Source organism: Mchenga conophoros, linkage group LG16 (genome assembly GCF_057382185.1).
Source record: "Mchenga conophoros isolate Kocher_MC1m ecotype Shallow Benthic linkage group LG16, M_conophoros_male_GT1.1, whole genome shotgun sequence".
Classification (NCBI taxonomy): domain Eukaryota; kingdom Metazoa; phylum Chordata; class Actinopteri; order Cichliformes; family Cichlidae; genus Mchenga; species Mchenga conophoros.
In genome coordinates, this window is record NC_140541.1 from 9,115,937 (window position 1) to 9,142,245 (window position 26,309).

Genomic DNA, 26,309 nt, shown 5'->3' on the forward strand with positions numbered 1-26,309 from the left:
CCCCGTGTTGAACACGCCCGCTCCACATGTAAAAATACGATGGCCGCCCAAAGAAAATACTGGGCTTAATTGAAAAAATGCAAAGAGTTGGTGACGAGCTAAACTCGGAGGATTTGCGGATCTGCTGATTCATTGACTTCATTTTTTAATACCACTGAGTTTTATAAGTATTGACCAGAAAAGTGGATTTACTGTGTTGAGACAACTGTTAGCTGTTCTCTAAAATCCCTTCTTTGCAGCCTTAGGAGCTGCTGCCATGGCTGTTACTGTCAGTCTAATGCTGATATGATCCGTAACATTAGCATATCTCTCGTTGCGGGGCTTTCTTACGATACAGCATGAATGGAGGCTGTGTTTTTACTAAGCCTTTTAAATATCAGCGTTTTATTGCACTGTTCAAACCATATCCTTGCCCTCTCTTTGTTGTCATCGACATCTGTCCCATCTCTTGTCTGTCTGCAGTGTGTAATGCATACCGGCCCCCTACATGCTAGCCTGAAATCCTGCTTTATGTCCCTGCTGTCTGCTGTTGACATCATGCTCCCCAGAATGCTTTTCAAGCTGCAAGAGGCAGAGAGGATGGCAATATAGTCAGTGTCCATAAACTTTAATTTGCTGAAGCACAAGGATATTTCCTGCATCCCCAAACACTGGCTGTTAGACACAGAAGCTTTTTTTTTTTTTCACATCGGGTTAATTTACTGCTACCAGATGCATCAGCTACACTGCATTAACATTGTGGTTTATTTGTCCACATGTAAAAACCATTTCCTTAATCCTCTAATTGAATAACCAACCCACCTCCACTGAGAGTGAACGGTTGTCTGTGTGTATGTGTTAGCCTGGCGAGCTGTGCAGGGTGTACCCTGCCTCTGGCCCTACGGCAGCTTTGATAGATTTTGAATTAAAAGATTTCAGTTATGAGCTTCTGAGAGGGCGCTACTTTCCATATATACAAAGTTCTTTTCCCAGTAGCTAATTTGCTGCCAGGATTATTAAAATAAATGATCGATAAAGGTATAGAAATCCAGCATCGGTGTATGAAGTTTAGGCTGGGTCAGCTTTTAGTCTGCCAGTATTTATTTGTTAGTATCCCACTTATTAAACACATTAAAAAAACTGATACAATGAGTATAAGCCTACAGGTGAGAGTGGGTGCACCTGTGTGACAGGCAGAGGTGTAAAAAGGCAGTATTCTTCTCTTCCACTTAGAAGCGCCAGGGAGTTACCCTCCTTTTCCTCCACCCCAGCTGTCCCGTGGATGACTTTTTATCCATCCGTCTGTGTTTGTTTAATCTGCCTGCGTAATTTACTTCTTCTGTTTATCTCTTTGGTGCCTCCCTGAGGTTAGGCTCTCTTCTTTAATTAACCGGACTAAGCGGTGCAGTGAGTTCAACGTGCTTGGGAGTTTGCATGTATACAGCAGCAGGAGGTTGGCTCTTGTACACATGTAAAAAACAGTGTTGGTTTCTGTTAGACTTCGTGTAAAGAAATCTCTTCATGACTTCAGCTTATAAGGTACCGACTGGTGAGCCAACAAGTTCGTAGATATTTGTGATTCAGCCATATTAATCTGTAGTGGTAATATTATTAATATTGCAGCCTGGTGATAGATTGAAAGGTGTATGCTGACATTTGGATGTGTCCCCACTCGTCACTGCAGGTGTCCGAGCATGCTGAGCTCTCCTGGATCCTCGGCTGTCTCACCAGTATGCCTCGGCTCCGCCACCTACCACAGTGGAAGGTGAGATCTTCTCCAGCAGACACTTGTGTATAAAATGATCACGCACAAGTCTTTATTTTTGTTGTTTGTATCAGTGCTCATTTTAAAATAACAATTATAATTAAAAGAATTACTGTGGTGCAGATTTCACTCATGTAGCACCAGCATGTGGACATGAGTAAAGAAAACTATGTCTGAAACCAAACCGCATCACTTGCTGGTAAATATACTTGTATATGTATCCTTCTCTACCCATCTGTACTTCTCTGAGCCTGGGCCTTCTTAAATGGTCTTCCTGTTAAAAGGGAGTTCTTCCTCCCCATTGTGGTTGCTTAGTATGTATATGTATATAAGTATATGGCAAATGGGTCAGCTACATGTTAAAGATGGCTTGCATGTATCCACAATCAACAAAATTTCATAAAACATTCAGAATGATTAAAAAATAATAAAATACAATGCAAATGCAATCAACCAGTTAGCCTATTGGAACCTTTAGAGAAAAGTTGTTACTATGAGACATTCATGTCATTGTTGTTTAAGGACTGAGTAATATTTATGATGCATTATATTTTTACCGGTATATGTTTTCATAATCTTGTCTCTTTTGTCTTTTACTGTGCAAACTGAATTGATTTATTTAAATGTGGCCTGTTAAAAATGCAGTAATGCTTTACAAGTCACTACGAGCATCTGTCAAAATTTAAAGCAATTCATTCAAACATTTAAATGTTGAACGGCTGAGAAGGAGCAAGTGCCGCGGCGGTCGGGCGAGCTTGTGAACAATGACAGAAGAGCGTCGGTGAGAAGAAAATAATAAAACATTTTCTGATAGTTTCATGCTACGCTTCTGAACACAATTAAACGCAACCACACCCCCGCACAATGCAGGAAAAGGGCTTCTCGGTTGGATTTTGCATGGCCTCTCTGCTCTCTGTGTGTGGGTGTGTGTGCTAGCACTGCTATCGGTCAAACAGACAAACATCTGCAGCTCTTTACACATCAGTGACAGACGGAGAGCCAGAGTTGTAACCTGGTCAGTGTGATTTTAGAGACTCAGGAGCTATGCACAGCCAGCATGTAAAGGACATACAGGCACCCACATACACTAATACAAACTGGAAGTTTCTGGCAAAGCGATGACTCGGAGATATAACTTCTGTATATATTTATACAATATCTACAATATCTTTTAAAGCAAAAAATGGTTTATTTGCAAGGGCGTATTTTCAGTTAATTAATAATGATAAATAAAAACAAAAAACACAGTTATAATTATAAAAGCTGCAAAAGGAGTTTGTAATGTTATAGCTATTTTGTAACTGAAGTAATATTTCAAACATGAATCCCACCATATCAGTTCTTACCTTCAGTGGAACACTTACAAATTAAATTAATTCCTCTGTTTTCTCTTAAGTTTCATCATGTCTGTGCGTTTTTATTTTGTTTCTCTGCAGCATTTGCCGCATTTTTAATTCATATAATTTTTCTTCACACCTGGGTGCAGTTTTAATACACGACGAGCGAGGATCAACAGAGCTCACGTCTCTCTGTTCTTGTTTCTGTTGCTCTTTAGAAAACACCTTTCGTTTACCCAACAGATGAGTTGATTTCAAAAATGGTGGAAAATGCCGTGCAAACTCATCCGTACCTCGTTTGTTTCAGTCGATGAGTCATGAAAGTGAAAATGGCTCTTTATGGGGAAAAGGAAAAAAGTCAGCTTGAGTCCATCTTTCTCCTGTCTGGCTCTATTTCTGGTTGCTTTTAGTGTTTCTGCCTCATCGTTGTTCTTTTTCTGCTTCAACTTCCTTCCCTCTGTCTTTTCCTCCAGATGAAGAGCAAAGTGAAGAACGAAGGCAGCGTTGGTCTCTACACATATCCTGTCCTCCAGGCTGCTGATATTCTTCTCTACAAGTGAGATTTCCATTCAAGTAGCGTACAAGTTATATTGTGTGTGTGTGTGTGTGTGTGTCAGTCAGATAACTCATATTTCTTAGGCTGTGTACCCTAAGCATTCACAGCTTTTCGAAAAACACTTCCAAAAGCCCTTCCTTCTGTGAATAACTGATTTTTATATTCCAAACTCTGTTAAAAAATTTAAATAACTAATTTTCCCCCTATCATTTACAACTTCTTCCTGTAAAGACTGACTGTTACAGTGCTTTCTGTCAGGGTTCCTTATTTTACTTGATGAAGATGAAGCTGAGAAACCATGAAGGGGGATACATCCCTGCTGAAAGCATGGCTTGCAGCCTTTTGCAGACATGTGCGACCATCCTGTGCTCAGAAGTGCATTTATCCTAGCAGCTGGAGGACAAAACAAACAAACAAAGGAGCTGCAACAGAGGTCTTGCTTAAGTATCGGGCCATAAATGACAATATACAGTGTCTCTCACTGAGGTATTACTTTAACAGCAGTTTCCTCTTAATGTTGTAGTTTCTTGTGACTGTTAAGTTTTATATTGTTACTTATTGTGCTGATAATTTATCGGGATGGCTGTGGATCAGCAGGTAGAGCAAGGCAAGGCAAGTTTATTTGTATAGCACAATTCAACAACAAGGTGATTCAAAGTGCTTTACAGAGACATTAGAAACAAAAACAAATAAAAGCATGATTTAAAATTGATTAAAACAAGCAAACAAACAAACAAACTAATTAACAAACAAACAAAACAGTATATAAAATCAAAGCAGATAAAATCAGAACAGTAGATAAAATTAGTAGTTAAATGTAAGTTTTGAAATGTAAGCTTAAAAGTGTGGATTTGGTGCTTTATTCAAATGCAGCTGAGAACAGGTGAGTCTTCAACCTGGATTTAAATAAACTGAGTGTTTCAGCTGATCTGAGGCTTTCTGGGAGTTTGTTCCAGATATAAGGAGTGAGCAGGTCATCTACAGATCGGAACGTTGGTGGTTTGATGCCTGGCTGCTCCAATCTACTCCAGACTGCAAGATACTGAACGCTGAGTTGCTCCCGTTGCGTTCATCTGAGTGTGAATGTGTGTGAATGTTTGCTAGAAAGCACTTGTATGTAGTAAAAGGTTGTTGCATAAATGCGCGTGTGAGACATGCAGAAAGTAGAATTAAAAAGTGCTATTTAAGAACCACTGCAGTTTACAAACCCCAAACAAAGTCCCAAACTTTAAACGGACCCTTTGTGTTTTGCCTCAGAGAGGTTTGTGTTTTTAGCGTCAAACCCTGATGTAGTTTGTGTAAATATCTGGGTCATTATGTATCTTCATCACTGGTTGTCCAGCAGCGCCGAGCAAAGTAGCAAAAGCTAAGCTAATCTTTTCCCCAGTGTTTTTATCTTTAAAGTAACCAGTTAAACTTCTGCTTCATCTTTGCATTCTTCTGCAGTGTTGGGACAACACTGGTGTTTTTACATTTATTCAAAGATAGTGAAGTTTCCATGTTTTCCATTCCAGTCCATAATGTGTGCTCAATAAGAACCTGGAAGCTAAAATCGCCTCCACTAACATAAGAAAGAACGAAATGCGTGAATTAAAAGAGGAACTGCAATGAAAAAGGAGCAGAGCCAGTAATCCACATAACAAATACCAAACACTGTGAGTCTACTAACTTAAACTGATTGCGAGCAGTGTCCTAATTTAAATATTTTTATTATTTGATTTATTTTTGCAAGCTCTAGTTTGGCATCACCTGCCTGCACAAAGCCTACAAAATACTGTTTAGCAGAGAGGTTTACCCGGAGTACAAAAGAACAGCAACATTTTTGGATACTTTTGGTTTTATTTTTGAGATCTCTGCCTCTAAATTTTATACTTTTTTCCCCCTCATTATTCACAACACAGAAAATCAATTCCACAGCATCTTTTTTTCATTTTTATTTATTTTTATTACAGAGGCCATTTTCCTTTTAATCCACAGCACATGCCACCTGCTCTCAGAGGCCATTTCTCCAGCAGAAAATAATTCCAGTGCAAAGTGTTCACAGTGCGATCTGTAATTTATCACGAGTAACGGGGACAGCATGTCTGGCAACGAAGACTGCTGGTGAAAATGTGTTATTTTTTAATATCTCACCTCTGCTGCGCGGGGGTGGAAAGAGAAACATAACGTGCAGATATCTCCAAATAAAACCTCAAAGTAGAGATTATAAAGAGGAAAAAAATGCAATCTCTAATTTCTTTGCCTCTGACGTGTTCGTATAAATATCCGCGTCACACATTTCTGGTGGAAATTTGTCTGAGACAAAGAGTTTTGTGTGTGATCTGTGAGGTGCAGCCTGCTGATGAGGCGTCAGTGGGTTTTCACGTGAGATAAGTTGGTTGGGTTATTGTCTCGTAGCGTTTCCAAATTCACATTTAGAAGGCATCTCTTCAGCTGTTTCTGGTTCAGCAGCCATATATCCAAAAGCTCATTTCCTGTGGAGAAACTGAGTCTCATCTCTAAAGAGAAAATTAATGAACTGCTTCCTCCTCCAGTTACAGAGTTGCCAAACACTGCTGAAAAAGTCTCCTGCAGTGACTCCAAGTGTCTCCAATTTGTCCTTGCGTCTCGCTCTGTATTTTAAACTCTGTGCTGTCACTGTGCACAGTGCTGCACGGATCACGTCTCTAATGTGCTGCTGTGGAATCATCTCTCTCAGGTCCACTCACGTCCCTGTCGGAGAAGATCAGGTCCAACATTTGGAGCTGGCTCAGGATCTTGCTCGCATCTTCAACAACCGCTACGGAGAGCTGTTCCCTGAACCCTGCGCCCTGCTCAGTAAGAATACGTGGCATGATGGCGTGTACACACTCATGATTTAGGCTTTCTACGGTCAGCTTCTTAAAATCACGTAGCCCTCTGGTAGCAGCAGCTTTATCTTCTTATGTAGAGAATGTCATCATGTGACATTAAAGTCGCCTGTTTTAGTCTCTTTAGGCTTTAGCTGTGTAAGTGAGGCCTCACTTGTGCGATGGCCTTATGCTGTATATACCAAGTCATTATATTTTCAAATGTGCTTGTTGCATTTTATCAAAAAGTTTTTTTTATTTGCGAAGGGTTGCAGATTTTAGTTGATTTTTATTAAATCTCCATCTTTATGAAGTTTTCTGCTTGAATATTTTTTTTATAAAAAGTCTTCTAACTGCCTGAAACAAGCTGAGTGCTATAAGTGAAGTGAATGTTTTTGGAAACTAGATTTTTTTTTTCCTGCATTAGAAGTAAAGCTTTCTTTCTGCCTTTCCATCCTTTTTTTGTCTTGAATTATTGTCTCCTCTGTCGGGAAAGTTTGTGATTGATTGGTTCAATTTCTCTTTTTATTTAATTATTTTTTTGTTGTTCCTGATCTAGAGCCAGGAATCTTTGGAAGTGTATTTTGCATCACATACAGAGCAAAACTGGAAAATGAAACTTAACTTAAATAGCTGAAGAAAAGTCAGTAATAAGATGCTTCTGGGCCTAAAGCCTTCCCTAAAAGACGGTCATGGCTGGTTAATCTTCGTGGAGGATTAACATGAACAGACAGGGTTTCCTCATTGTGACCTTACTTCTTTTTTTGGTTGTTTTTTGTTTATCTGCATAAATAGATATCACATTGAAATGAGAAAACTGGGAGAAAGTGTCTCGGTTTTATCAACAAAAAAAAAAAATATCAGGAACTAATCCAAATCCACGTGTCCGTCTGTATCCAGGGAATTTTCAGCCTCGGAGGATGTGTGCCGTCTCTGGCCGCTCGTGTTAAACAAAGTCCCAACGTTTGAATGGACCCTTTGTGTTTTGCTTCAAAGAGATTTATATCACTGAAGTCATTTTAGCCCTGATGTAGTTCGTGTAAATATCTGGGTCATAATGTATCTTCATCACCGGCTGCCCAGCGGCGCCGAGCAAAGTAGCACAAAGCTAAGCTAAACTTTTTTCCCAGTGTTTTTGGTGCATCTTTAAAGTAACCGGTTAAACTTCTGCTTCATGCCTGCATTCTTCTGCAGTGTTGGGGAAACACTGATGTTTTAAAATTCATTCAAAGATATATTGCCTTTTCCATGTTTTGTAAACTAAGTCGGAGTGGGACGTGCTGTTTAGCTAAAGCTAAAAACCACCAACTGCAGGGCAGCCAATCAGAAATTAGAGCGAGGTTCAGGGGATTAAAACTGACAAGATTTGAAATACAATATGACGCCGTTATTATTAATATTTTCTTTTGAAACGTTTCCCAAAATGTACCAACCAAATGTTTTTATACACGAGGCCAACATTTTGAAAGATCCCACCCTCCTTCTACGTTCATTCCTCATGATTAGCGGTATGGTGGAAGCACGGGATGGAGTCAGTCATGTGTGCATTAGAGCTTTGATTAAAGAAATATTGTCTTCCTCTTGTATAATAATTAGGGAGGTAGATTTGGAGTGCATGTCATCAAGATGAGTTTAGAGATGTGTGTATGCGTATATGTATGTGCCGAGTGTGTATGCACTCTTGCGTGTAATCAGTCGGCAGTATATAGCTCATACCAGTGGACCCCACCCTCGTTTCTTGTCTTTGGCATAGCAGAGTTGGCAGTCAGTGGTCTTTCCTTTGAAATGAACCAGAGTGTTTTAATTTGCTTTAGATAAAGACATCTTGGCGTTGATGAACAGCCCACATGTGGCCTGCTTGTACAGGACCAAACAAAGAACTGGAGCTGGGGATGATTTTAAGAGTGAAAGAAAGAATGAAAGGAAATACCGGCTCCCGTCATCTGCTGATCACTTCACACTCGCATGCGTCTGTTTCACACCGGGATATTTTTACAAGCGCACACAAATGTGTCAGGCAATCCTATTTCAGCCATCTGAACATAGAGGAATAAATAGAAAATTACACCTAGCACCTGAAATCTCCCCAAAATGCAGATATTTTAATAATTAGACGTTTAAGTCATATTTAAAGTGGCCTGACTGAAACGCCTTTTTGACCATTTAAAAAAATAAAGAAGAAACAAAGTCAGATTCTCTCAAAAGGCTGGGGCTCGCTTACATTGCTTTTAGCTGTCAGCTTGGACTGAAATCTGCACTCCGGACCTTTTTTGACTTGGTTTTTCATCGTTTGGCTGACCTGCAGTTTGATTAGCAGAGGCTGTTAAAGTTAAACAGCCTGAGACGAGAATGTGTCGACACTGCTCAGGCTTCTGCATCCACCTTTTGTCTCGGTGTAGATTTAGTACAAACAAGTCTCAAAAGGCGTTATTTTTAAAGCAATAGATTTCTCACGTGTTTGGATCTTTACTGGTGAACCGCTGTGGAATTAAAGCGCTTTGAAGTCAAAATATTCTTTTTGGTACTCACCGGTATTTCCAAACAAAGGAAAAAAATCAGAGTCAGGCTTTAGTAAATATGTATTTGTGTTTTTTCTCCCTATATATATGTATATATAATATATATATTTTGTTGTTTTGCAGGCAAACCTTTACCCGTATTCCTTGGAGGTTATGTTTTTTGGTAGTGTTTGCATGCATATTATTGTGTCTGTAAACATGATTGGTTGAAAAGTTTTGAATGAATTCTTGTGAAACGTTGTAGGGGTGTAGAGAGGGGTCATACTAACGATCCATTAAAATTTGGCTCTCATCCACCAGGGTCCACTTAATGATTTCTTGATTAAACAATGAGAAAAATCCTCATGACTTCGAAATTATGATTCTTACAAATGTCATGTGTATTGTCAGCATATAGAAAATGCATTAAAAGTGTGTTTAAAAGATGACAAAAAGATTCTATATACGAGTAGATAGATTATAAATTCCCTTAAAAGTAAATACTGCCCAAAGATTGAGCTGCTTTGGTGGACGTTTGCACTTTGGTGCTTCTTGTCTTCCTCTGGGACCGGTGATGCTCAGCGTTGCCTCAAACATAATAGAAAGCAAATGCTTTCTGATTTAATCAGAACCTAAATTTCTTGACCTAATAATTTTGAATTTTGCCAAATTCCTCCACTCTTACGTGTCTCATTTAGAAATAAAAGTGTTTATTACACTGAGAGGTTTTCCTGATCCCTCTCGTTTCTCTCCGCAGGCTCAACACGAAAAGTCAAATCTCTCCGCGACGCCTCAGCCAAAATGTCCAAGTCAGACCCCCAAACGATGGCAACCATTTCCGTCACAGACACTCCTGACGACATCGCTCTCAAGATCCGACGAGCCGTCACAGACTTCACCTCTGAAGTTACCTTTGACCCGGAGACGCGTCCTGGTGTTTCCAACCTGGTAAACATTCACGCTGCCGTGGCGATGATAAGCGTGCAGGAGGCTGTGTCTCAGGCGAGAGGATTGGACACCGGAGCCTACAAGAAGCTTGTAAGCGAGGCTGTGATCCAGAGGTTGACGCCCATCAGAGAGGAAATCGAGAGGCTGAGGTCGGACCGGGCTTACGTGGAGCGAGTGCTGGCTCAGGGGACGTGCAGGGCGCGGGAACTTGCTGCACCTGTGCTCGCAGAGGTCCGACAGAGAGTGGGCTTCTGCTGAGAGACAAGAAAATGACCCCACATTTATACTGTGAGCCTCTCGGTAAATTACTGCTGCTGGTGGAAAAAGACTCAGCAGAGTGATGCTGGTCAGACTTTACAAGGGTGACTTCTTATTTTGCTCCGTGTATGTCCTCAGTGAAATCAAAGTGGAAGCTCGTCTTTCGATGCAGTTGTTGCATCTTATTTGCTTTTGCTCATGTTTTACATAATCATTCGCAGCCTGTTTATTGGCCTTCTGATTCAGGCTGAATGGGTTTCCTCACAAGCCATCGTTTTATTTTTGTCATTCTTATTATTATTTTTTTTAGAACATTTTATCTTCTTGTTTCGAGCGTGTCCAAATAAAGATTTAAAAGTTGTGAAAAATGCTTCTCATTTAAACCGTCTTCACTTACAAAAGTGAGCCAAGTGTGCTTTCACAATTAACCTCCTAGGACCTGGCGTCCACATATGTGGACATCACATTTTGGGTTATTTAGACCAAAATACTCAATTTTGCTCTACAAGGGCCTGATATCCACTTACGAGGACATTATACTGCTACTGTTCTATGGAAATTTTAAACGAATATCCTCAAATGTGGCTCTGATTTTTCATAAAAACAAAAATAAGGTAAAAAAAAATAAATCTGGTAATTCTTTGTTTTTACATTCATCGGGCCCCAATATGCCCAAATATCAAAGAAATTAAAAATGCATGCCATGGAAGAGTTCGGGTCTTAGGAGGTTAAAGCTGCAGGATTAAATACTTAAAAAATAAACAGTGACATAATAAAAGGATCCATTCTAGGTTCAACATGTGGAAGAGGTCCTGCTTCCTGACATTGAAAAGTTCTGTGTTTAGTTGGGAGAAAAAAGCTGAGTGAAAAAGATTTTTGAAATGTAAATATATTTGTCAGTATCATTTAAACATTTGCAGCTCAGCCGTTGTTTGTTCTTTTGCCCTGGGTGTCTTATTGACAGTTGTTCGTGCATGTGTGTTTCAAGATGCAATGTGATTGAACAAAATGAATGAATCTATTGTAACATTCCTTTTTGATTAGCAGCCACATGTAACGTGCACGTAATTACACATTCCCCACGCACACACACTTGTTTGAAGTCCCTTTATTCATTCATTTATTTCTTTTCTGCACTTTCCCATAAAGTGTCTCCTTACACAAACAAACACTGAGTTAGTCACTCAGGTTTTACACGCGGTCCGTTAAACGCATTTATCCAGTTTACTGTTAACGAGGCTGTCCAATAGGAGGAACCGTTATAGTCTTGTAATACTTCAGCAGGGGTGTGAGATGTACCTTGAATATTTCAGTAGGAGCAGTGACTTTAAACATTTTCGCCCCACGTCTCTCCCTTCTTTTCTTTCTTCTGTTTTCTTTCCCGTGCTCCCTCTGCTTTTATTTCTCCTCTTTCCTGTTTTCTATTCTGTCTACGAGTGGTTATTTCATCAATTCTGCTCACTCCCGCTGTTATTATTCCTTCTTCCTACATTATACCCACTATTTTATTTTATTTTCTACTCTCTGTAATCAGCTTTCTGTTCCTCTGCAGGGGCATCCCCGGGGCCTGCACAAACACACACACGCACATTATGAAGCTGGACTGCGCTGTCGTTTTTCCATCCCGGTGTTTACCTGGGAACAGACCACATCCCTGCATGGTTTACTTCCCTTTTGCTGCCCCCCCCCCCCCCCCCCCCCAATGTTGGCATAAGGAGCTGATGGAATATAAATAATATATAGGCTGCATTTATACGGAGGAGCGGGCTGTAAATCCCGGCGACCTGCTATGGGACCGCAGCACTGTGACAAATACCTGTTTTTGTTTCAGAAGACACGGCGGCAGTGATATAGTTGCGCTGTAATAAGTAGTGCGTTTCAATGTGAAGGCGACACAGCAGCTCACCCGTTTTATGCGTGGGGGGTAAAAACTTTAACAGAGTCGTAGTAAATGCGCCTTTCTTTCTTTCTTTCTTTCTTTCTTTCTTGAAGAAATCACCGTAAATCGACCGGGATCCACGTGTCGCGTGGAAACAGCCACAGACCTGAAGAATATAAAAAACGAGACATTTTTACTGATGTTGACCCAACAGGGTGTCCACGCAGTGAGCAAAAGAGGAAGCTGGTAAACCTTAAACCTCGGACATTATTGCCCCCCCCCCCCCTCTTAAATTAAATATGTTGCTCAGTGTTGTGTGCTGACACGTGATTAATTACCAAATAAAACACGTGACACTGTTTCTCTTGCGCTTTTACCCAACGCGAGGGCAATTAATTTAGCATGCAGGCTTAATGTTACACGTTTTGATTCTAATTTGATGAAAATTTGGATATACGCATGCGCTGTTCAACAAAGTTTAAAAGCGTGTACCTGAGAGAGGCAGATAGAGAGCTATTAGAGCTTTGGGCTAATTGTTGGAAGAGAGGATAAAGTGTGAGAGTCCAAATGTGCGTGTACGCATGTGCGTGCGCGCGCTAGCGACTACAATTGTGTTTTTTTGACTTTCTGCTGATCGTGGCTACACCGCCTCTTCTGTAAAGGCTTCAAATTATTTAAAAACTTTTTTAAATTTAAAAACAGAACAGAGAATTTGTCCCGATGCTATTAATTTTATTTAGCTGCTGATTAAAGTATTTTATCTATGAAGGTATGAAACTATAATAACACACACAGCTCCATTCACTATTCACATAGCCTCGTTCACTCAGGCTATGTTTTTGCCATTCATAAGTGCTTTATATCTAACAATCATACTCCGTTGGATGCATCGAAGAGCAACTTGGGGTTAATATTTGACATGCAGACTGTATGCCAAATATCCACCAAGCCTGTGATTAGTAGATGACCTTCTTTACCTCCCGAGCTGCCCCCCCCCCCTCCCCCCAATTTATATAATCGGCATTAGCATCACACTGGGGAAGTATTCCGCTTCACCAGATACATTCAGATTATGGACTTTTTACATTGAACATTACTGTAAATGAGCCCCCGAATTTTTTAACTTTTTAAAAATTTTCAACTAGTGTCCAGTTTTAATTATGACCTATATATCTTTATCAAAATACACTAAAGGCCAAGGCTGTGGGACCTAGAGGTGCTGGGGGTCGAAAAAGGCAGACCTCGTAAATAAATAAAGGTTTAAACACTTAGTGCTAATTGTGTCATTTTTGGAATTGTCTTAAATTAGTTACACTCCCCCTCCGCCCCTGACAAAATGACGTTACATACTAGTGAGAGGTAGAAGTGGTGGATTAAAATGTCTGTGAGTTAAATGTCCTCACAGATATCACAGATACACTTCGGAACAGCAAGTCACATTTGGACCATTATGACCTGCACCCAGATGAAGGTAACGCTTTGGTTTATTATGATGCGCAGTTTGACTTTATAATTATTCAGTAATTTCACAGTCCTGTCTTTGTTGCAGAAGGGTAGGCTACTTCACAATCCGTATAAATTTTGCATTAGGGCCGAGTATGAAAATATCCATATTTGGAAAGGTTCTGGTCAGCTATGCCAAAATATGTTATTTTATATATATATCATGACTTGTACCTGACCGACTTGTATACTGCTGTTTGTGCCTGACTTGTGTGTACGCGCGCACGCACGCGCGCACTTGAGCATCTTCAGCTTCAAGTCTTTAGCTCTGCTAAAGACAATCACCAAAATTAACTACTGGGTGATTTCGTCATGTAGCTTATCCAGAGTGTAATGGTTTGCATATATTCGCCTTAAAAACGGAAGGTTTCCGGGACATAATTCCCTCTGGGGTTGTGCAGGGCATCCGGATCGTGCCAAAAACTGATTTCCGGTTTTCATTATTAAAAACAAAAACTTGTCAAACCTATGTCATTAATGATATAAATTAATTTTAAGCCAGAAACGACATTTCAGTTAGAGGGCAGAAACTGAAATCGGCTTTTGGTAAAATGCCTAGATCCTCCGTGATCCAGGCAAAGGAGCGTCGCTGACATTAAAAAAGGATTTCTTTAGAGTGGTCTGGCCAAAAGTGCAGCAGAAATTGTGACATTTATCCCATAATAGTTCTATAAAGATATTTTATTAAGTATCCAAAAATGACTGGATTGTTTCTAATATAGGTACAGTAACACAGAGTCATAAATGTGCTTGTATTTCTTTATTTTACATATAACAATATAATAATATTGACTATGTAAAAACAATAAAATTCGCAGTCAATTTTTGGCAGATGATCACTCTTTGGACAAAAAAAGGAAAAATTAAATTTAAAAAAATCTGCAAAAAAAAGTCCGAGCGTGTGTGTGTGTGTGTGTGTGTGTGTGTGTGTGTGTGTGTGTGTGTGTGTGTGTGTGTGTGTGAGAGAGAGAGAGAGAGAGAGAGTCGGGGGGAATTTTACAGCTCAGGCGGAAGGTGCTTACAGAATCCGAGAGTTGCTGTCAGATTGCACGCTCCATTGCTCTCTTCGTCCCTCGAGGTCAGGCGGGGTCAAACCCTTCTTTTAGTTATTGAATATTAACTGCACGTTTGACCGTTTCCGCCCACCACCCTCCACGTGTCGATCTCGCGGGGCCACGCCGGATTTAATCGAAAACCTCACTGTGGTCGACGAGGTATACCCTAACTCCGATTACTAAAGGAATCTAAAAGGGAAAAGAATTTTTAAGGAAACGGATTTATTAATACTGCCCACTCATTTCATTTATTGATTTATAAAGCACATTTAATAACAACAGGGAGTTGACCAAAGTGCTGTACAAAATAACAATTAAACAATGGCATTAACAACAACAACAGGTACGAAAATTAAAAGAAAATTAGGATAAAAGAATTGGTAACTCTCATACAGTTTCGAAAGCCAGAATAAAAAAATATGTTTTAAGATGCAATTTAAAAAGAGTAACAGTTGGGGCCTTTCTGATGTGGAGAGGTAGATCATTCCACAATTTCGGTGCCACAACCGCAAATGCCCGATCTCCTCCATCCTAGACTTATGTAAGGTAAGGAGCAGGTGATCGCTTGATCGAAGGGCTCTAGAGGGCGTATAAAGCTGCAATAGGTCAGACAAATAGTCCGGTGCCTGCCAATTAGCACTTTATAAGTCAAAAGTAAGATTTTGAATTTAATTCTAAAACGCACTGGAAGCCAATGAAGGGAAGCAAGCACCGGAGTAATATGCTGGTGTTTCTTCACACGAGTCAAAAGGCGAGCTGCAGCATTCTGTACAAGTTGGAGCCGGGCCAAGCTGGACTGACTGACACCCACACATAGTGAACTGCAGTAATCCAGCTGAGATAAAACAAACGCATGAATTGCTCGTTCCAAGTTTCTAAAGGATAAAAAAAAGATCTCCGTCGCTTGCTTCACTTTTTGGGTGAATGAGATGCCATCAGGGCTATAATTGGGATCTAAATGGCAAACAGTTGGTTTTAGTGTTTAACGAGTTTCCTCCCACGGGGGATTCAACGTCCCCCACCCCACACCAGTGCGCACACAATATTTACTTGTTTACTTTTGGAAGAATTTTACGCACAAACATTTTTCTTCTTTCTTTTACAAAACATAAAGAATAAATAAAAAGAACCCGTGATATAGAGTCACACAGACTGCCACAGTTTGTTATAATATTCTAACACAGAAGTCCGTATTCCTCTTTTATCCAAGTAATTAGTTCAAATATGTCCGCAAACGTTTTGCGCGCATATTACCATAAAGACCGTAGCGCAAGTAATGTCCTTTTAAGCCGCCACAAGTTCACATATTAGTATACCTGCTGCGTTGATCTCTGTACAGGATAATGAAACTACCCACCTCTATTTCTTTTTTGCAATGTGCTCACCGTTTTTCTTCAGTGTCCTGCGAGCCATCCTCGTGTGCGCGCAGTATTTATTTCAAGATGACAGATGCACAGCAATAACCTCTGGAAAGCTCCTTTTTCAAGAACGGCACTCTGACTTGGGGCCTGCCCGGTTCCCACAGACGCGTTTGTGTTGACTGATCACACAGGCAGCGATCATCCGCGGCTCTTCCCCACCCCTGACACTTTTCGACCCGCAGCTGATGAAAAATGTGTAAATTATTTCCCCCCGCAGGAACTGATCGTCCCCGAACTGAGCGTCAGGCCTGCAGACTGATCACGTGCAGCTCAGCAGCTCAAAACAGTCTCAACAAAGGGCCGCCGATTTTTTTAAAACAGGGATTTGATCCCAAGAAACCGATCACCTTCCCGCTGTATTATATTATAACGCTGAGCGTCATTTTTGTATCAATATTTAATTTTTAATATTTGGTTGCAAAGGTGGGGCTAGTCTTCTATAAAAGCTTTTCTACCTGCCGGTAAAAAATGTCTCTAAGCCCTGGACGCGTATGTTTCTTGCGACTCTGTTTTTCTTTTACTGACCTGCAGATCTGTTAAAAACGACCCCTCAACGAGCTGAGCAGAGCACAAGAATTTCACTTGCTAATCGTCTCGTTCCGTTTGCTGTGTCCTGAGCGCACAGCTCTGAGATCAGCCCACCTGTCCTGCTGAAGCTCTGTTCCGGTTCCTCAGCTGTCGGGCTGACACAATGGAGCTGTAATTGAGCTTTTCCTGCAACGACTTTTAATGATGGAATCAGGTTCAAGCACTTTGTGAAAGTGTAAAATATCAGAATAATATTTTGTGGTGGTCTCCGTGAGGCCGAAGGCCTCGCCTCGGCCTCTGCAGTTCCAAAGCTGATGATCAACAGTCAGATTAGGACTTAAAGTGAAGTTGCAGGATCTGGGTATCAAAGACTAAAATAGGTGTGTTGCTGAGGTCTTTTTTTTTATTTTTTATTTTTTATATATTATTAAGCCCATAAAGTTCGAACTGATAATGATCTGATTGGTGTATTTACATGAGGCCCTGCCTTTAATGTCGATAAAAGCACAGTAAAAACACATATGTGTCTCCATATGATTCATTATGGAGTAAGTTCGTTAGGCTGTTGAAGTCGGAGAGATGGCTCCTTTTCCCGGACGCGCTCCTTCCTGCTGCTGCCATTGGACAAAACACTTTGTCTAGCTCTGTGTTCTTACTTCTCATTGGACACGCGGCTTTGCCAGAGCGCAGGAGAGCCGCCCTCTGCGCCTTTGAGAGAGAGAAAAAAAGACTCCTCCAGAAGTGATTATCAATCAGAGAGAAGTGAGGGGGACAGAGAGAGAAAAAGACACGGAGTGGAAGCACGGAGAAACGCGTGAAGCAGCACACCGCATCAAAAACACCGAGTCCTGCCGCGCTGCCAGGATGACACAGTCCTCCAAAAGTTTGTCGCTGCGTTTCTAGTCACAGTTGGGATTACTTTGGACACTTGGTGAGTTTGCGATCCGCTGTAAACACTGACGTGTGCATTTTTTCTTCTTCTTCTTTTTATTTTTTTGATTGTTTTGCTTCGCTGCGTTGGACGGACGGAGTGGGTTTTTCGCCGCTTCCCCCCACTTAGGGTGGATTTTGTGAGAAATGAGTGAAAGGAGGCGATCTGCCGCAGCTCTGAGCTCTAGAGCCCACGCTTTTTCCGTGGAAGCCCTGATCGGCTCCAACAAGAAGAGGAAGCTCCGGGGCTGGGAGGAGAAGGAGCTGGAGTTGTCCATGGAGAGCCTCGCCACGGACGGAGAGGATCCGGCGCACTGTCTGGATATGGATCCCGGTCAGTGCGCAGACACGCACAACATCGCTCAAATGTCACTGCAGAGCACCGCAAATCCACAAGTCCCGAGTCAAAACGTGGCTCTGTGTTCAATGACCCAACCCCGTGCAGAGCACACAGAGTCCACGCTCCACATTGTTCAGATCTTTACATTAAACAGACTGAGATGCAAGCCTGTGGAGTTATGCGTTTTGGTCTACAGGGATATTGTCTCATATATTCAGCATATGCGTTGATTTTCATCAGTAACAACAATAATAATAATAATGTTAGGACTTAGTTGATATTTGGTAGGTTTTTTGTGGGTTGGCCAAGTTTTGACTCTGGACTGGCGGATTACAATGTGAAGCTGCACCAGAAACACATAAAAACACATTTGAATCAGCTGTTTGCTCCTTGAGCCATTTTAGCCCAGCAATAATCTGCTTGAACTGCAGGGAGGCCTCAGTTTACTGCAGGAAGGTGCACTGGTTGAAACTAACCACTCAGTCTAACACGTTTCATCCTCGAAGAGGAGCAGCCTTTAAATAGTCACAATTACACTGTCCTCTGATGAGAGTTTAAAAAATAAGTTTCTGTGGAGAATTGCATTTTGCGCTTAAGGCGCACAAATTCGCAGAGCAGCCCGTCCATTCTCCATTCACGAGTGCGCACAGAGAACGCTTAAAGAAAAAGAAAGAAATCAAATGTTGTCACGTCATCTGCTTAAAACGGGTAAGCGCTTTAAATGTGTTGTATGAAACTAACAGTCACACAAGATGATTATGAAATATTTGAGTTCATAACTGCACTCAAGTAGTGGAAAGGCGGGTTGTGTAAAAGCAAAGGAAAACTAAATAATAATAATAACAATAACAACGGAGTGAAATAAATATCACAGTTTAGAAAGCGTGGCAAAAAATAATTATATTTTATTGTAAGTAGTTTTATACGTATCCTTAAAACAAGCATGCGCGATGAAGCAATTAAGAAAAATAAGTTTATATAGTTTGTTCTTTTTTTATTTTAATTTTTAAATCATAGCTTTTTTGCAGCTCAAAACAAACTTCATTGTAAGTTTTTTGCGCCAAGTCAGCATTTCTATATTTTCATTGCGCAATATAATTATTTTAAATAAAACATAATCTGTTTTGTCTCAGCAATCTTAAGGCGTAATGCGTGGAGATTAAGTAACCCTGCAAAATAACCCTGACTGTTTTTTTTGTTTGTTTTTTGTTTTAAATACCTTGAGGCTTCCCTTTGAGTTCACAATGTTCGTTTTTCGCTTCACGGGTTTCAGCTGCAATTCAATTTAGTTTTATCTTTAAAATCATTCACGAAAAAAGATTTTTGTTAAGTCGGTCACTTGAAAAGTAAAATTAATATAGAGGACTAAATGAGCCGTGTAGATAATGTGCGCTATGCACATGTGAATTCACATTAGTTCGCCGCGTGGGCCTGTGTGAATCAAGTTCTATCATAACCGCATCACTGCTCATTAAATGTTTGTATGAATGCGCAGAAAGGTAGAAGCTGAGCTTTGAGCCTTGAGCTAGCTCAGACGGTCTCAGGCCAACACTACCTCGCCGCCTGCAGCAGTCTGACCTTTGGGGTCGCACGGCTACTCTCCGGTCTTCAAACGGATCCAAACGCAAACCTTAAAGAGTAAAAGCAATAATAATAAAAATAACAAAAGCGAATAAACAAAACCAAACTATAGTTTTCTCGAGGGTTTGCCTCCCAGGAGCTCTCTTGGGAAGTTTGTTGTTATTGAAGGCCGTCCGTGGTGAAATGAGGAAGGTGGAACTAAACGCTGATTACAAGCAGCTCGTTTCTGTATGTGTTTGAAAGGGTAAACGCATCAAGAAAAAATAAAGCTTGATAGTCACTGAAAAAAAACCTTCAAGTCATTTACTAAAATGTTGTTTTTGGCTGCAGCGGGGAGCAGAAAGGTCTCTAAGTTCATCTCCTCATAGTTTTTGTATAGTTTCAGAATTTGTGGCTGAGTGGACCAGTTCCTGGTCCCTCTGTCCCGCTCATTAGCAGGCGGATTCCTGGCAGGTTCCGCGGGCCCTGCTTGAGTCCGAAAGCCTCCACTTTGGCGCGTCGGGCGGAGGTGACCGAGAACAGCGAGTCTCTGTGGTCAGATTATGTGGTTTAGAGGAATCCTTAACGGAGTGATTTTATTTTTACTCAACTCCAGGCGATGCTGGAAGCCGGCTGGTCGTATAACACGTTTATTAGCCTCAAAGACAAGGGCAGGACCGAGACAAGCACAGAACTGAACCAGGCTCGGATTTAACAGCCTGCCTGGAAGAGCTCAGCAGCTCAGTTAGCTCTGAAAAAACGTTGTTTTGTTAGACCTCACAGAACTACTTCCACCACACACTCATAATATTTATCCATTAAAACATCGATTAACAAGTTAAACTACATCTACTGTGAATTCAGAATTATGCGATTTGTATGGCGGTAATTTATAATAATTACTTTTTAATATGCAGAACTGAAGCCATGCAACAAACTGACATTTTGCTAAAAATCGGGTATTTATAACCTATTAAGGTCAATGTAAAATTATATATTAATGTCACTACACCGCTCCTTCTGTTTGCCATTTCTCCAAAAGCTCCCTCTCTGTGTAAGCATGCAAGCTGATAGAGAGAGATGGGCTTGAAGTTTGCTTACTTCCAGTCTGCATCAGTGTAGGAAACAGGTGCTCTCACGGTGTGGATGGTGTTACTCACTGGTTTCATGCTGGGCAAACCGCCGCTGTCCACTTCAGATGGCGTTTTTCCAGTTTTGCAACCTAAGACATGACATCTTTTATCAGTGCACCCCAACATCAAACGGATATTTGCAGATCATTTCAAAGGGATATATTTGGCATCTATTTTCAATTTTTTAAAAAGTTGCATGATTTGTAATATTACCTACTTGTGGAATTGTTTTGAAGTGTTGCAGCCCAAATCAGGTTAAAAAGGTCAGTACTGTTCATTAGAAGGAAATTAATAAGACATCTATACTCGATAATTTAAACCAGTATTTTACACTGATGATATAGATCCGATCTTGAAGTTTTAATTGGTGATAAAATAAATTCAAATAACAATAATCTACTTCCTCATTACTTCCAGCATTTTCCTTATTAACATATTAATAACTATCTATTTACAGTTCAACCCCGCTTGAGTTCTGCTGACAGTGTAGTGACAAAATGTGAACTGCAACACAAGAGACCACTGTAATGTACAGCACAGACGATTCAGTTCTGGCCAATTAGTGGCTTAGCATCAGTGTTAGTCTCAATGTAATAAGGCCTGGCATGAGCTTAAAGAACCACAAGATGCTGGCCCTATGTGATATTCTGTTTGTGTGTGTGTGTGTGTGTGTGTGTGTGTGTGTGTGTGTGTGTGTGTGTGTGTGTGTGTGTAGCTAACCACAGCAGATGTCATGACAGAATTCTGCTGAGTGGGCAAATTTTTGTCTATCAATAAATGTCAGTTTTTATTTGTTCAGCATAAAGTGGGAACTTAAGCTCTGAAACAAAAACCCAGGTCTTATAATCTTGGCGCTGTGCGACTCTGGACTAAAGGTTTTATGCTGTGTTTCCTGTTTTGCTCGATTTTGACACATTTGCTCTGAGTTCTTAAACTGTGACCTGACCTCAGACGTGCCATTTAAATCTACACATGGACATAACGCACACATTGAGCTCTACCTGCTGCTAGGTATGTTTGCCTGTTTGTCATTTAGGTTTAGAGCTCTGCGTTCGTGTGTGTGTGCAGCCGCCGAGTGGCAGAGGACAGGTCCTTCAGCCTAGTGTCAGGGCGGCCCGGCTCCAGCTTGGTCCTTTGGTTCGCCCCCTCTGCATCTTGAAGACATTCATACCAAAATTATCTCATTTAATCGAGCTGCTCATGCTGTCTGGAATGCATCTGTTTCCTCTGAGCGCCTCTGCTTCACACACCATCAACTAGCTTGAGATGCCAATAGTGGATTGCACAGGGTAGCTTTTCAGCCCATGTTTACTGCAAATATTCCAATCGAGCTTAATTTTGATGGCACAGAAGTTCGCATTCTTTATTTGTTTGGAACCTCGTTACTGTTAGAGTGAACTAGCAAATGTGTTTAGATTATTAGAAGACCCCAATTCAACACTGAAACCTGACAAATGATATTCTTGTAGATTTATACCCTTATTTGAGCTTCTTATTTTAATTTGGTGACAGACTTACAGTTGTGCCACACAGCTTGAAACAGAGTTAATCAAACTTCACTGCGGACATTATTGAGACTGATGGTGGTGCAAGGCTGAAAACACTCAACCCTAGGCCAAAACATTATATGAAAATTATATACCAATAAAAAAAAAGAATAAAAGCAAATGTCTAAAGCAGGTTAACAATAGAAGTCTGTTTATCTTAATAAAATAAGGTGTTTAATTTTCATTGAAAGCCCTGAGTTTGCTTGATCTAACCTTACAGGCCCCTTTAAAAATTAATTAGAGCAATACAGACGTGATTTTTTCTTCATTTCACTTAAGCCCTCCATCCTGTCCTCTTCCTTTGGCACCAGGAGCATGTGTTTATAAAGTGTGAGGGGGCAGCTGAATGACTGTGTGCATGAGTGTGAACAGTTAAAGGGAATCATGTGTGACAGTCCTCACTGGCTGCAGTGACACTGGAAGGATCTCCCAAGAAGATGATAGAAAGACTTTCTCCGTCTCTCTGTGGTCACTGCACCCCTCGCCCCCTGCTCTTCCTATCTCTCCCCTTCACTCTCTTGTTTCCAGCAGGGTTGGCTCGGCCTGCGCCTCGGTGTTTTTTTCGCCTGGGACTCTGTCCAGTCTCTCAGCAGCTCTGCATTTACATAACCATATTTGTGTGCCCTTAGTCTGCCAAGTCAACCTCCTTGTGTCAGGGCCCTCAATAAATAATACATTATTAGATTCTTTTATTTTTTACTTTCTGGGTGGTGGTGGTGGTGGTAGTGGTGGTGGTGTTGGAAAGTGTGTAGGATATTCGGCTATAAACTATTTCTGAGAAAAGTGAAACGAGAGAAAGCATGTGGTGATCTTGTGAAGGTTTCTATCTGGATAAAGTGCAGGTTCAAAGATTTGAGCAGTGAAGTTTTTGGCAACCCAGCTGGAAAAAAAAGATGATCTTTTTTTTTTATATTTAAGCCCTAAAGGTTGAAATTTTAAATCTAAAAGACATCACATGTGTTAAATCACATTACAGATTCAAGCAGAGAAAAGGGGGCAGAGCAACTGCTGGTTGTGTAAGTCTACATTCCTCTTTCGGTGGAAGGGATTTGGGGGTTTTACAGCGTTTTTTAAAATTAATTCTATTATTATTACAAGAAAGTAGCTTTTTTAGTGTAGAATGCAAACTTAAGTAACAAGTGTTTCTGATGTAAATAACACAGCTACAGCTTGGGCGACGTATTTCAACGGAGTAAATTGAACTTCTCACAGAAAGCCACTCGAATTTCTTCGGTGTGCTTTTTATTTTGTCCGCTGTATAGTAGCCTGCTAGTTTAAAGCACACTGAAATAGGGCGACGTGAAATAAAGTGAGGTCACTCTGGTTGTTTTTTGGGGGAATTAGAAGCTCAGAAAGATGGAAAAGCTCTCCTGTAGGTCTGGATTTGCTTCAAGATCGGAGCAACGTTTTATCTGGTCTAACGCTGTGACTGCGCTGATGACTTTGAACGGTCAGTCTGTAAAACTTGGTCCAGGAGGAACACTTGAGGGGAAATTTCATTTGCTAAATGTTTCCCAGTAGAATTCTTCATTGTGTGGCCCGACTTAAAATTTAATATTTTCTAAGTCGCTTTTCAAAGGCCTTTACGCAGCATTTATTCTGCTTTTGACACCGACCCAGAACTCCATGACGAGCCTGAGCCAGTAAGCCAAACGCTTCTCTCCGGCTGTAGCCGGCAGGTGATTTGGAGTCAGCCGAGAGAACCGCGCTGTACTTTCTGGCCGTGCCAAGTTTCCTGCATAAAGCTTAAAGCGCTTAATTCCACTGTTTCAGAGCTGCCTTCTCATCTTCCTCATTCCCCCCTCAGACTCAGAGGCGAGTCCCGGCTCGGACGGAGAAGGTCTAGCCGAGAGGACGTCGTGTTCTTTCGGCTCATCTGCCGATCTGGCCCCGGGCCCCTGCGACCCGTCTCCCCCGGCCTCCATGGATGAGATTCAGGTGGAGCTGCAGTGCGCGGACCTGTGGAAGCGCTTCCACGACATCGGCACGGAGATGATCATCACCAAAGCCGGCAGGTAAGGTTCATATACACCCCCTGCTCCATCCAAACTTATCACACACATCCACCCATCTTTTTTTTCCCTTTATTTTATTTAATTAGAGGTAAGCGTATGAAAACAAGTCTCTCCCGCAGGCCTCTCTCTCTCTCACTCTCTCGCTCTCTCTCTCTCTCTCTCTCTCTCTCTCTCTCTCTCTCTCTCTCTCTCTCTCACACACACACACACACACACACACACACACACACACACACACACACCTCTGCGCTCTGTCTGGAGGGTGTTAATGTGTTGCACATGCAGGCCGCAGTGCTGCGTTCAGGCCCTCGTGACGCGGCAGGTTATTCCTGATGTCGGAAAAGAAGGAGACCTGCTTCTAATTAATCTCTGTAACATGTTCCGGCTTTTTTGTGCTCTCTCGGGCCAACAGTCCAAACACGGAGCGAGAACAGAAGTTGACCTGCGGATCCTGAAGGAAGTACCTTTATCCCTGCGCCCGCAGCGCCGTGCGTTTCCGACATTTCCCCGCTCGCTCCACAACAGTCGGCATGACTAACAACACCTCTGATAATGTTTCCACTTGAAGGCAAATAGCCCCCTTTAACACTGTATCTGTTATTCCATCTAATTACACTGATACTCTTTACACTTCCGTAGAACAATTTGCCTCTTTAAAATGTTTTAGGTCTATTGAATCAAAATGTTTAGGAAACACTGCGAAATGTTCATGTAAAAATCTCATTCATGTTTGTATTATTATTATTATTAAAATTATTATTAAAATTATTATTATTAAAAATATTATTATTATCAATACTACTACTACTAGCAGTATTGATAATTAAAAACACTTCCATTCCCTAACTATAGTAGAAATGTATGTAGGCCTGTGGGAGAACTGCTTTTTCCTTTCTGCAACACAGCTAAAAAAATAAATTCTAAAAATATCGCACACTACATTATTATCATTATTATTTCAGTTTAACAGGTGAGTTGTATTTGTTTTACATTTAGAAGAATTATTATGAGATCTGCTTTGGTCCATCCTATTGAGCTTTTTTCTTTTCCTGTTGCAACACTTTGGAAACCTGAGTTCAAATATACCCAAAGCTGTTTCTCAGCTCTTCCTCTCTTCAGATTGAAATACGGTCTCATGTCGCCCTCCTCCCGCCGTCACACACTACACTTGGCCGTTTTTATGAATTGGGTTTAAATTGGTAATCGGCTCATAAATAGAGCAGCAATCAGTTTGCGCCGAAGCAGAGTGAAGGCGGACGCGACCGTCGCCGAACGTATTTCACGGCCTGCTCATAATAAGCTCATAAATCCAGAAGAGAAGGGAAGCAAGAAAACAGCCCTCTTTTCTCATTAGGCAGGCCCCGATTTACGACCGTTAAACGCACAGCCGAACAACGCGGCGTTTGAAGTGCAAAATGAGGAATTAAGCTGAAATGTCTCCCTCTCCATATACAAACTTTTATTTAATATGGGTGCAGTTTTTCCCTTTAAATTGGACATTTTTCATGCGGTTTGCATCACTTCCAGTCTCAGGCTTTGCAGGCTATAGTTTCCAAATATGAAGAGCTGGTTGATAATATTTAGGCATAAAATCCAAATAAATCATCGATACAGGATAAAAGGCAGTTTCAACTGTTTTAAAATAAGGTAATACACCTGCACAGTATTGTTAAAAGCCAAAGGTCAGGGGTCACTGGCTTGGCAGAATGGATAATACAATGAGGATTCTTCTCCACTTCAATAATGGAAATGATACACACAGAAAAATCAACTATATATATATATATATATATATATATATATATATATATATATATATATATATAGCATAATAGCATTTTTCTTATAGATGCAAAGGGGATAATTAAAAAATATGTTCAAGAAACGTAAAAAAAATACATGTGATTTAAAATATTAAATAAATCTGGAGATAATATGTAAAGCTCAGAAGACTGTCAGCTGTACAAGGCAGAAGTTGTCCAGACTGGATTTATGGCTATTAAAGGAATAATCAGGGCTAATTGAAACTGTACACAGAAATCTGGGATCTTTGGAAAATCAAACGAAGTGAGATTCCAATGTCTTGAATAATTAGTCTACTTATCGCCTGTTTTAATGAGCATAAACAGCCTAAAATGTGCCTGCGTGCTGTCTCACATCCCTGCGTCAACAATAGCCGGACTGTTCAAATGAATGAATACACACTAATGTTTCCTCATTACAGAGAGG

General features: G+C 40.9%; 2 protein-coding genes across 2 annotated transcripts in view; both read left to right on the plus strand.

Moving 5' to 3' along the window:
* wars2 (tryptophanyl tRNA synthetase 2, mitochondrial) overlaps positions 1–11,401 on the plus strand; it is a 32,157-nt gene extending 20,756 nt beyond the window's left edge. The window contains exons 3-6 of the mRNA XM_085250316.1: positions 1,664–1,744; positions 3,555–3,637; positions 6,336–6,454; positions 9,721–11,401. Of these exons, the coding sequence (XP_085106442.1) occupies positions 1,664–1,744; positions 3,555–3,637; positions 6,336–6,454; positions 9,721–10,169 (732 nt within the window). The 3' untranslated portion in view covers positions 10,170–11,401. The remainder of the gene's footprint in view (positions 1–1,663; positions 1,745–3,554; positions 3,638–6,335; positions 6,455–9,720) is intronic.
* Positions 11,402–17,318: 5,917 nt separating this feature from the next.
* tbx15 (T-box transcription factor 15) overlaps positions 17,319–26,309 on the plus strand; it is a 33,673-nt gene continuing 24,682 nt past the window's right edge. Inside the window, exons 1-2 of the mRNA XM_085249827.1 lie at positions 17,319–17,819; positions 23,873–24,080. Coding sequence (XP_085105953.1) covers positions 17,633–17,819; positions 23,873–24,080 — 395 coding nt within the window. The 5' untranslated portion in view covers positions 17,319–17,632. The remainder of the gene's footprint in view (positions 17,820–23,872; positions 24,081–26,309) is intronic.